The 12,974-nt window shown below is 24.7% G+C and overlaps 1 protein-coding gene across 2 annotated transcripts; it reads left to right on the top strand.

The window, feature by feature from the left end:
• Nucleotides 1–4,345: 4,345 nt before the first annotated feature.
• Nucleotides 4,346–12,232, top strand: LOC132921099 (uncharacterized). 2 transcript variants are annotated; one of them, XM_060983935.1, is made up of 5 exons: nucleotides 4,346–4,461; nucleotides 7,372–7,434; nucleotides 9,898–9,951; nucleotides 10,129–10,167; nucleotides 10,774–12,232. In XM_060983935.1, exons 1-5 carry the CDS (start codon nucleotides 4,383–4,385, stop codon nucleotides 10,839–10,841), a joined length of 303 nt encoding a protein of 100 aa, XP_060839918.1. In that variant the 5' UTR covers nucleotides 4,346–4,382; the 3' UTR covers nucleotides 10,842–12,232. The 2 variants fall into 2 exon arrangements, with proteins under 2 accessions (XP_060839918.1, XP_060839919.1); XM_060983936.1 differs by lacking the exon at nucleotides 4,346–4,461 and adding an exon at nucleotides 5,629–5,744.
• The last annotated feature ends 742 nt before the right edge of the window (nucleotides 12,233–12,974 follow it).

Here is a 12,974-nt window from a genome sequence, read left to right as displayed (position 1 = left end):
ACATTATAAGTTATAATATAAAATCCTTACTATAACTAACTGAAAATATCATATTCTTACCTTTTATAGTCTATTATGTATAATGTATATATATTATATGCATTAAGTAGCATATTTAGTTCATTTTTAATAGCTATAAATTAATTGTCCTATTGCAGTATGTCTGAAAAATATGGTTGGAATTGACTCATTATTATAATATTATAATGTATTTCCCCATAACACTCCATGTATTTTTTATTTTTATTTCAAAAAATAATATTATTATTAAATACATTCAATTTCATGATCCTGTGCTAGTGTTTTACTTAATATTATAAATAAGACTTAACATAGACCTAAATAATAAAAACATATATTATACTTTTAGAACCACAATTGGACATAAGATAATGGTGCAGAATAGAACATAATCCTAACGACGAGGTTTTAATACAATATTGCGTAGAAAAAAAATCTTAATAAATATAGTTGTATTGTAATTGTATTTAATAAATTACTTTTTATAGAAATTAAACAAGATTTATTAACATTAATTTATCAAACAAGTTTATATTATTTAAAAAAAAAATACATAGTATACACATGTCTTATAACATAACTCGTTTTTTATAAACTTTTAATAAAAAGTGTAAAATATTGAATAATAATAATGATAAAATAATTCTGCTTGAAGTTATCTAAAATATTTTTGATCAATTGACATTTTAAAATCCTTCTTAAGCAAGATTCTTCTATATATTCTATATAAGTTACAAAATTTGATCTATACAGACATATTATTATTTTTAAATCAATATGGCGATGACGTATATAATATTAATATATTGTGAAATATTATAATATTTCGACATTTAAAATACATACACAACCAGACCAAGTGCCAGGCATGGTGAACTATTGACAACTTAGCCTAAGAATTGGGGCATAAAATTTGATGTTATTTTTTTAGTTTTTAAATTCAAGTATGAAAAATAAAAATAAAAGCCAAAATATTTTAACATGTTAAAATCTATTGGATAATGAAAGATGACTTATAACGTGTTATAAATTCAACACTTAAATATGAAACAAATAATACTTTGTCTACATTTCTACATATTATACTTATCAGGCACGTACATAGGAGGGTGTGTTCAAACATCCCTCAAAATATTAGGGTTTTTGTATGGTTATTTACTTATTCAATTTTAATTTTAATTTTGTTACATCAATGTTTATATTTAAAACAATTATTGTAAGTATACCTAATTTTCATAAAACAATTTGTAAATATATTAAAGAAAAAAATTTTTCAATTATCGATTTTCAAAAACACCCCATCTGATACTTATTAACTATAATAATTGTATACCCATACAGTGTTAACTGTAACGTAAAAAACTTTATTAAATAAATTTAGAACTACTTAGAACTAAGCTTGGCTTCAGACTGTATCCTAAATAATGATTAGGCAAGTACTTAAAAATTACGTTTGAATTATCTTTCCTAGAACTAGAGTTTGCCAAGTGCTAACTAGTTAGTAATTAGTAGATACATACATAAATAAAAATTCAATAATTTCACCGGAATTATGGGCAGAAAAAAGTTCTAACTCACAAAGAACAATTAACTAACTAACTAATGTGATTGATTATTACTTATAATTTATATTATTATAACATTATATCTTTACAATTCAATTTCAATTTTCTTTTTATATAACCTAATATATATTTATCGTGGCAATTGGCAATATCACTTTAGGAGCTACTTACAATAATTAACTTTGGATGAAAAAGTAACATGAATTGCATCCGGAACGCAATTTGTTCATCATATGTTATTTCATCTACCTATTTTAGTACGAGGGGGGGGGGAGAGGTATAACACTTGAACTGGGCCGTTCACCATAATATTAATATTAATAACGCATTTATTTAAAATAATATTATTATGTACCTAATAATAATATATCTTTTACCTATATATACATACGTATATAGGTGTGCTATTAGTCATTATAGTGGGCCTCAAATTTGTTGTACAAAAGTGCTGGTCGGCACAACAAAAGGTTGGGAACCACTGATTTACCGATTTTACGGTCTGAAAGAAAAAACGTAAATATTCTGGTTAAATGTATTCAAAATTTAACAACTAGGTGAAATTTACACAGCTGGGCTACACGCGAAGTGTGCCAATACGTATTTAATATTTTATAGAACACCTATTAATATGGCTTCAACAATAAAATACGTTCTGGGGCTTGATTTGAGAAAAAGAGTTTAAAAACAATATCAATAAGTTATTTTGTAATCTAATAATTGGATAAATAAAAAAAATAATGAAATACTTATGCATAATATTTAAGAAAATGAAGACGATGCACAGACGATCAATTAAATGATTAAAAATTGTGATAAAGACAAACATTTAAATAATAGTTTATTATTAAATTGAAAGTAAAATTGATAATATTGTAGTAATTTAATGCAAGATAATACGCAAAAAAAGAATACAGTTAAATAATTATTAGGCAAGACACAAAAAATAATGAACTTTTTATAAATTATGATGATCCGGTTGTTGGCTAATTATGACGTCTAGATTAAAAAACATAATAAATGCAAGTAGACCCTATATAAAGGATAAAAATAATCATTTTTCAGGAAATGACGATGATGAAAGACATTTTGACGGTAAATGAATTTAATAATTTTTGATCAATGAGGATAAAATTTATATTCAGAATCCAGTACTTACATCAAAAATTCAATCTTTTGTTTCAAATGCCTTTTTCTTTTTTTCTTTATAATCATACCAGTAAATCCACATTTTCTGCAATAATAAAATTCAAGATTGAAAACATTTCAATTATTTTGTTGATTAGCATGAGAATAGTAAAAACTATAAACAAAATTTGTTAGAATGAAATAATTAAAATAAAGATGAGGAAAATTAAACATTTGATTATAAATATTAAAGTATCTTTTTAATAAAGCATAATATTTTGTAAACGAACACAGTTCATGGGCCACTCGTGTGAATTTACTATTAAAGTATTCTACTATTTAAGCACCTCAAATAATCTTTGTTTAAGGCTGTACAATTTTGATTAATTAAAGAACATATAAGTTTCTCTTTTTCTAGATTAAATAAAAAATTAAAATTAATAGTATAATGATAATTAAAAAAATATGTATTAGTTTTGGTTGCAAAAATTATATTATTGGAACGTTTATATCGGATTAGTTAAGTAGTATTTGTTTAAACTTTAAAAAATTCAAAGACAAACAGTCAATGATGTTTGAGAAAAATATAAGTTCAAATTTGAATTCAAATATTACTGATTTTCCATATTAACTGTGATCTTATTAAGTATAAAAATGTTATGTTATATTTTATTATTATCACCTTAATAATTTAATTAAAAATATCCTTCTGGTACCTATTTATTGTAGGGGAGGGGGGCACAATTCATTATTTTAACAGAATTAATTGTGCTGAAGCAATAAATATTTTATAACAATAGGTATCAGGATTTTTATGAAACGAATTATAAAAGTTATAATAAGTTACATTACGTAACTGGTATTTAATTTTAAATAATTAACAATCAAAAAAAAACTTGTAAAATGTGAAAAGAAATTATTTATTTATTTTTATTTTAACTAACCAATACATTTTCCATAGGTTTTGAGCGCAATTAGTCTATCGACCCTAAAATGTATAGAGCACAATTATTGTTATATCGACCCCAAAATGTTTAGAGCGCAATTGGTAAACTGCTGTCTATAGTAGGTGCAGTGTTTAATTACTTAAATTTGAATTCAATAATAATAGGTATATCATTGTACCTATTGTTACACGAAAAATAATTCTGTGCAGAGCTTGATCAGCCAATATATTGCTAAGTTTATTTCACGATATTTTTTTTGATATATAGCTATTTATGTAATTTATTTTTCTATTGATATCATGGTAAGTCTGATTTTACTAAATAATTCTCGATTTTATTTAATTTTTATTTGTTTTTACCGATTATTTTTTAAAACATTGTAAATATATTTTTGACTTCACTGAAGTATAGTAATTAAAACTAGTTAACTAGTTAAATGTAACAGCTGTCAAAAACCATAATTAAAGTTTAAGTTTAAAATAATTTTTTATTGTGTATACCTAGAAAAAATATATAAATCGTTATATTATTTGTGACTTAAGACTTGTTTGTTTATATATGAGTAAATTATTTTGTAATAGTTATATTTGAAATGTGTACATAGTTGTTTAAAAAATACATAAACACTAAATTTAATATCGTATACGATTTCAGAAAATAATAATATTCTTTTTTCGTAACGCAAAATATATGCTTGTGTTTTGTAGTTCTCTCAACAATAACTATGATGTTTTATAAAGTTTTAATAACATTGTCAGTGACAGCGATATATATTATAAAGTATAGTGATGCTGGCAACGAAGGTAAAAAATAATAATGATTTTAAAATTTTATATTTAAATAATTTATATGAAAGTGACATTAAGCAACATTCATATTATTATATTTTATATTATATTTTTATTAAATTTTAAAATTTTAACTGGTCTTATACTCTTATTATAAAATACAATGACATTTTGCAACAAAATAGACAACAATCAAACGTAATGACTAATACATAACAAATAATGTAATTATATATAATTAAATTTAACGAATTTTAATTTACTAGAATTTAAAGGTAAGTATAGATAGATAATAAATATTAAATTCTATAAGTAAAATATAAGACCATATAAAAACATTTTTCAAATGCAGATAGGACTTAATTATTTTCCCTAATAATATTTAAGACAGCTGTTAAATCAATTTAAATTTGTACACATACCATAATTCTAAATTATTGTATTATATCATTAAAAATAATCTTTGCGTATTAAGAACAATTATTTGTATAGTCACGCCGTGTACATTTAAATTTAATTTATAATAAACTGCAAACATGTTTATTAAGGTTTAATAAAAAAAAATGTGTATATTCTTGTCATTAATACTTATTATATTAATTTAATTAATAGTTTATTATTTTGTTTAGATTGCTATGGTAAGAGACGTCAAATACTGTTATCAAAGACATCTAACATATTTTTTTGAACTACTTTAGTTCATGTTTGCGAAGTTAGCCTCTTCAACTTTTTCCTATCCACCTCAAACCTATACCAATATTTTGAGACCTATTTGGAACTATTTGGAACCAATTTTTCTGAATTGCATAGAGAAACTTCGCTTATTCCTCCAATTTTATCCTATTCGCCTCAAACTTTTACTAAGTTTGTGCAAATGTTTTCCTTCTAAAAATACTCCTTAACATTAATTATTTTAAAATGATTTTCTTAAATATTTTTTTTTTTTAAATATACTTAATCATTGTTAATTTTATATTTATAATGCCGGTATATAATTTATAGGAATCTTATCGAAGTGTGGGCTTATAAGTAAGTATTTTCTGACTATAACTTTTGGATCATTCATTTCATGTTTCTTTAAATGACATGTTGTAAATTCAAATGTTGTATAGCTTGTTTCTTTGTTACTCAGATAAAAGTTTTTTAACAATTTAGCTGTTTTTAATCCAATTTACAAATTAATTTACGCTTTATACTTATTACTGTTCAACTTGAAGAAAATTAATTAACTTGTAAGTTGTAACATATTATCTTTGTAGGTAACGGATTTATCAACTACTGTTATCTTATGAAATACAGTAAGTTGTTTAGTAATGATAATCTATAAATTATAAACATTTACAAAGTCTGTAATTAAATGCAATCTTAATAATTATGAGATTGATATTTGGTCAGTACTTTAGTAGTTTCGTTTAATGAATTAAATGTAAACCACGAAAGGATTTTGTAATAATCACATTTCATATAGTGGCTCACACAGGGATTTGTTGCAGGATCATATTTTCATTTATATAGGATTATTATTGGATAAAAAATTGCAATATCAATAGGGAGTATTTATAACATTATAATTGATTATGTACGACATTCAAAAACCTTATCATTTTTTTTTTAAATTATCCAGAAACATTTTTAGATAATAAATTTAAAATCACATTAGAAATGCAATAATCTATATAGGCACCATCTAACTGTGATACAACATTTTTACATTAAAAAGCTGCTTGCGACCTAAGAAGAATAATATTTAGCTATAGTATTATATGTAATATAATTAAAGTTTTTCGTGAATTTTGTTATATTTACCATTTAATTGTTAAAAATTAAACATTATCTTATGACACTAGCCAATTTATTGAAAAAAATGTTTTAGAAAGTGGTTAAAAACTGTGAATTTATTAGTGTATAAGTCCTTAGATTTTATAGGATATGTAGATATATTGATTATAACTGTTGTTAGTAAAAAATAAAATAATGATAGTGGAATAACTCCGTCAAGTGGTGTAATCTATACATATTTTTATGTATTGATTTTTGGCGATTTATAGTTAATATAAAATACAGATTAAAAAATATCCTATAACCTATATCCAATGAATTATTATAGTGTGGACCGACAAATATTTCTGCGATGCATATTAAAGTTTAGATTTCTTGTTAGTCTAGTATGTTGTGAAATTTTAGCAGTTATGTTCCTCCGCTACCTACCTATTATTATTATTATTATTATGATAATATAGACTACCTAGATCAGTGGTTATCGAACCTGTGTGATACGTGAAAGCCGATAAGTGGTACGCGAAGAAAATCTTTATAATAAAAATTGAAATTAATTATTATTCTTTATTAAAATTAAATATTATTTGGATATAAGCTTGATACAATATATCAATGTGGTGATGAATTTCTTTTTAAGAACTAAATATTTATTTTGTAGTTCCCAGTAAAATAATATTCTATGTATAAAATAATCGTATACATTTTTAATATGAAAAAGAAAGGTTATTATAATTGAGGTGATACGTACAAATTTTCAAATTGTGTATGTGGTTCGTGAATATACAAATATTGAAATCTACTGACCTAGATAATAATATGTCTGCCTATCTGTTGATTTTAAATCCATTACTCATAATAATTTAAATAAACATGAACATGCAAATAAGTACACATACAACGATAATAATATATGACATTATTTACCTGTATTTAAAGTTTATTTTTATAATGAACTTAAACAAATAAAACTTGTAATCCATACAAATCTACAAGCCGTGACAGTGTGACACATGAGATAGAATCACTATATTATAATATCAATGTCTATAATAATTAATAATACGTTATAAGAAATATTTCTATTTCATAAATTATATAGTATTTTTGGAATGCGGGTAACTGTTAATTAAAAATTTACTATTACAGATAATGTTGACAACTATATAGAGGTTCTGAGCAATTGGAATGATTGGAGATCATATTTTAGTGGTATGTTTTATAATTTGTATTGTGAATTACGTATTTTGGTTTGCACTTGTAAACATTTAAATAATTTAGCCATTCACCTCGGCTAATGCCTAATAATGCTATTGCATGCTCATTAGTCATTTATCTATATATTTTCTTCTTTACTCATATTATAGATGATATTAGAAAAAGTGATGATGTTTATAAACTAAAGGTTATATCCAAGTTAAAGCGTGGTAGATTCAAAGGGTACCATCAAAATGGATATCTTATATAAACGTGTAATAACGTAAAATTAGTTTTTAAATTTAATGAAGTTAAACTATTGTTTCAGCAAGTTTTTGTTTTTTACGAGGATTCTAACAATTACAAATTAAAGAATAGACAGAATTATAAGTTTTATTTTCTTATTTATATTGGTAAGATAGTGTGGTACAGGCACGTAACCAGAAAATTTCTACTAGGGGGCCGATAATTTTTGGCCCTTTAATCCATCACACTCGTCATTAGGCGGTATGCCATATAAAGAATCGTATTAATTTATAATTTACCTTTGGTTAGTAGTTGATTAAAAAAAAAAAAATGTTTTCTCAGCATGTGTATTACCTATTACAGTATTACAAAAAATAGATAGGTAGTGCCTGTTTCAAAAAAAAAATACCAACGATTATCGGTATCTAAAAATAACAAATATGTTTATGGCCTATTTAGATTCAGCGTTTATTAAAAATTTTAAATACAAATGACTGAATTATAGTACATTCAAAACTTCAAACTTTGAAGTTCAAAGTATACGTTTCTGTCGTTTCTGAGGCATAATAAACACGTCGCAGAACGGTTGGAATTGACGCGTATACACGCCATTATGTTAACGGCATTGAAAGTATTCATAAAATTATATTCAATAACGGCTTAAACAGTCAAACGCTGACAATCTATAGATAGCAGTTGGGTACGCACTGACTAGCTGAGGGCTAGTCTATTATCTATTATTGTCTATAAAACAGGTATGTCTATCCAGACCTTATTATTTATTTATTTTCAAAAACGTTATCCACAAATATAAAAATTAATTGTAATATAATAATAATTGTATAACCTTAAAGTAATCACAATAGATTTATTTCAATGTGCACAATCACGTTTTTGATAATTAGTAAAAAAATTTGTAATTGAATTTGGGGTGAGGGGCTAGGCCAGAGTAAATTTATAGTGATCCTGGCCCAACTAGGCCCCCCACGGCTACGTGCTTATTGTATGGTAGTATTTTAATATAATTCATATCCTCCTAACTATTAATATTTAACAATGAAAATATATCTTGGCAACCGTGAGTTAAATATTTCGGCTTGAGAATGGACTAGCGCCTAACAGGCAGTCACATATTTCATCCAAACTTTAACAATCATCCAGCGCCTTTCCATGATTTACCTTTTTCTCAATAAAAGTTTAAGGATATATAAAATACATGTTCTCTTCTTATGTATAAACGAATCGTACAAACAAATCTTTATCTTTTATAACAAATCCACTATGAAGTTGTGGGCTGTGGCCAAAACTTTTTGTAATTTGTAAACCTGTCTATTATCTGTTGTATTCCCTTGGATTAGTTTCTTGTAGTTCATATGTGCTTTTAACATCTATTGTAAAACAGTTTTTAAAGTGTTGAGGTAAAACTTAGAATTTTTTTGGGTTGGTTTAACTTTTGTTTTTCAAATTTTAATAGATGGAATTATATATAATTGTTTTAGGATTCTCTTTGTGGCTGGTTCATAGGCTAGACATGGGTGGTCCAACCTTTTGTAGTTGGTGGGCCAATTTAAACTTTAATAAATACACCGGGTACCGCCAGAAGAAAAAAAACTATATTATTACCTTTTTATATTTTGTTTTATATAATGCACAAATTATTACATTACATATTAAGTACTTATATTTAGAATTAATTGATTAATTAATGTGATGATTGGCATTATTTTTCAAATGTATACGATCGTATTACGATTTTATTATAATATTATTGTCATTTTGATTTTTAATTAATAAAAACAAAAAAAATATTTTAATTGCTTGGTGGCCAAAAAAAAAAAAGACAGGGCCGCGGATTGGATCACCTTGGGCTAGACTCTATTTTCGATTTAGTTTTAATAGGTATGATTTATAAGAGTCGTACATGATTGTCAAGTTCCTGGATAATTCAATTAATTTTATAATTTTAGGTGTTCATGATCGTTGTTAGATTCTTCTTTCATTGTGTTTCTCCTTGATTAACTTTTAGGTATAATGTAGAGTTGAGTGATGCTTGATATTTCAATTAGGGCAAATAGACCGAAAGCCAATTATAATAAACATATTAAAATATTAGATAAATGTCATATTCTGTAACTAACAATTACTATACATTTAATAAAATTATTCGTTTAAAGTGTTTAAACGGAATAAATATTTACTATAAAGATAATATTCTGATTCTAAAATTTATAGAAACTGTAAAAAAATACTATGAGTATGGTAAAGAACAAAAATGTGATAAGAATAGTAAGTACTTATAATTCTTGAATGTAATTGTTTTTATAATAATTTATACTAACAATTGTATTAATTGAATTCAACTCAACAATTGTATTACACGAACACGTTTTTTTTATAATGCTTAACACGTAAAAAAATAATTTAATCTACCAAAATAATATCTTTATTTTTCATTTATTACAGATCTTCTAAAGTCTCCAGAGCAATATTGTTTTTTTATCTGTGAGCAAAGAAAAATATATAAATTTAAATTTTAGAAATGTGAAATTTTCTGATATTATATTCTATGGTGTATGCTTTACACAATATTTACCTTAGAACGATATACACCTCTAAGAAAATAACCTTATATAAACCTAAATATGTTTAAAGTATTTTTGTATATTGAATTTAATTAAATATACATTATACAAGCAAGTCTCTGCGATAAATTTATCTTATTATTCATTTTTATCATATCTTTATTAACTATTATATTGTAACTCAACTTAATATTTTTAAGAACTGCTCCACAAGCAGAGACTTTCATTATCGAGGGCGCTTGGAAATCGATAAAATAATATTTTTTAAAACTTATTTCCCAGAATAAATTTTTCTTAATACTATTATATTTATCAAATGTAAAGAATGTTTGATTTTACAAACTAATATCGATTTATTTTTCAATGAATTATTCATAATTCGAAATAAAAATTTAAAAAGCTTGTAAATAAAATCATGAATTTAATTTAAATATTCTTAAAGCACTGTAAGAATATTTTTTTTTAGAATATTAATATTTTCACAAATCAGAACATGTATATAAAAAAATAATAATTAAAATTTCAGTTCCACAGAGTCAAAGTGAATGGAAAATAGGTACCATTACAATATTTTATATTCAAATGTTTCTTTAATATAACTTTACATTTTCACAAATTTTAGTATTTAATTTGTGTCAAAATATAATTTTTAACAATTATTGATAAATACATTATTCATAATTATCCAACTCTATGATTATACTCACAATCATAGTCCATGCAATCTCTTATCACGGCTGTCGAATACTCACAAGTATATATCCGATATTATAGCTATCATATGTATCATTCTCCTATATAATATCATCATTATCCCGCTGTTGTTTTCTATTTTAATAGACCCCTTGTCTTTTTTCGTCACTTATGTCATACCATATTTTATACTCTGTCTCAAATAAAGGCAACTCAGGTAACATATAATTTCGTGCAACTTGTCAAATCTTGGCACTCTAGTCTACCTGCATGTTGGTACTTTTCAAATCGTATTGAGAAGACCGTTGCCTACTCGTTAATGTAAAAGGTCCTAGGTGTAACCTCTATAACTAAACACATACGTGCAGGCGTACCAAAAGTTTCCTGCCATTCACCGTTTTTCTACTGAGCGATCAGCATATACCATCGACATATCATTTAACCAAAATGTTACACTTTTACTATTTGCTGACTCACACTTTTTACCATGACTTATTCGAAACAATTCCAGAGCAATCATCCACTTTCAAAAATTAAATACAGCAATGGACTGATTCCATCACAAATGGAAACTGAAAATAAATGCACAAAAGACATTTGCATCTAAGGCCGCAACGAATTTTGGAAGTGGGTCCAACATTTTTTTTTTAACAGATATTTAAATTATTATATAGTCAATAAACTATATTCTTAACTAAAATGTTTCTACTTTTAAAAATTTAAATATTCCAAGGGAAGCAGGAGTTAGGGGCCTTGGACTCAGCCCGGCTCCCCAGTTACGGCTTTAGTTGCAATTATGTTCCATTATTCTAGAGCATTTACTGATTTCAAAGTCAAAATAAACAGACCTTTGTTCCAGTATTGTATATTTAAAATAAGAAAGTCACAATAAAAGGAAACATAATAATTTAGTAAACTTTGAGGTTTTTTTAGAAACGTTTACAAGCTAAAAGTGTACACCGTTTATCTTTAACTTCTAAAAACGCTGTGTTTAACACTTGTTAGTGACTCCCAAAAATACCGCTGTGTAAAAATAAGATTGAGGTTACTTTTATTTGAGTCACGTTATTGTGTTATCACTTTCTGGATTTATCTATAATAAATTATAATTGTTGCTTATTCTACATGACATATAACATTAATTATCAAACATAATATAAACACAACTTAAATAAAAAAATGATCATGATATTATTGTAATCAAAATTGTCCATACTGAAACATTTATAACCTCGTAATAATTTATAATTATTAAATATTTTATTGCATTTATATAGTTAATTCCTACAATAGTAAGGCCATACATTTTCTAATTATTATCGTTATAAGTATACTTTTTGTCTAATAACTAATAATATATGTACAAACAGTTATTGTGTATAATTTAATTACTTTGTAAATATGTAATAGAATTTTGGTATTTTTTAGCATAAAGTGGTCCATTGAAGATGTTAATTAATGAGCAATAATGACTTTGAGAGATAGCATAGTCACATTCGTTTAATTCAAAAATATCAAAAGCATTTTGTTATTATTTTGAATAGTATGATTTTGTAAAAATAAATACATAAAAGAGGGTACCTATAAAGTTTTACAATTTCATCATATATAAATCGAATATTATTTTAACTTTTTATGAATACCGTTTAAATAGTTAAAATGTTTTGAAAATTATACCAGGTTCAGAAAATAAAAGTATACATTTTTTGTAAAAATTTAACTTTCTAATAAAGTTTTTTGAACCCCATAACATATCAATTTTATTACTAGAAATCGCTCTCCAAGTTGAACATCAAAGTATTTGTTTTATTTTAAAGTGGTGTGATTTAATGTCTTTATAAACAAACACTTATGTAATTGCAACTACATTAATTGCTTGTTGTAAAATTTACAAAAATCAATTACTAAAACAAGCAAGCTATTGATATTTTTTATTAGTTGTAGAATTTAAAAAAAAAATTAAATATATGATTTTAAACAATTTGATTTATTGATTATTTATTATTATAAATTTACAGATTATTGGTGTAAGTT

Source organism: Rhopalosiphum padi, chromosome 2 (genome assembly GCF_020882245.1).
Source record: "Rhopalosiphum padi isolate XX-2018 chromosome 2, ASM2088224v1, whole genome shotgun sequence".
NCBI classification, from domain to species: Eukaryota; Metazoa; Arthropoda; class Insecta; order Hemiptera; family Aphididae; genus Rhopalosiphum; species Rhopalosiphum padi.
The sequence above is the reverse complement of the archived record's forward strand: the minus strand, read 5'-3'. Positions and strand labels throughout refer to the sequence as shown.

Coding starts and splice junctions, on each gene's coding strand:
- LOC132921099 (XM_060983935.1), top strand. CDS start 4,383: ATGATGTTTTATAAAGTTTTAATAACATTGTCAGTGACAGCGATATAT. Junction 9,952..10,128: donor ACAAAAATGTGATAAGAATA/GTAAGTACTTAT, acceptor CATTTATTACAG/ATCTTCTAAAGTCTCCAGAG. Junction 10,168..10,773: donor GCAATATTGTTTTTTTATCT/GTGAGCAAAGAA, acceptor TTAAAATTTCAG/TTCCACAGAGTCAAAGTGAA.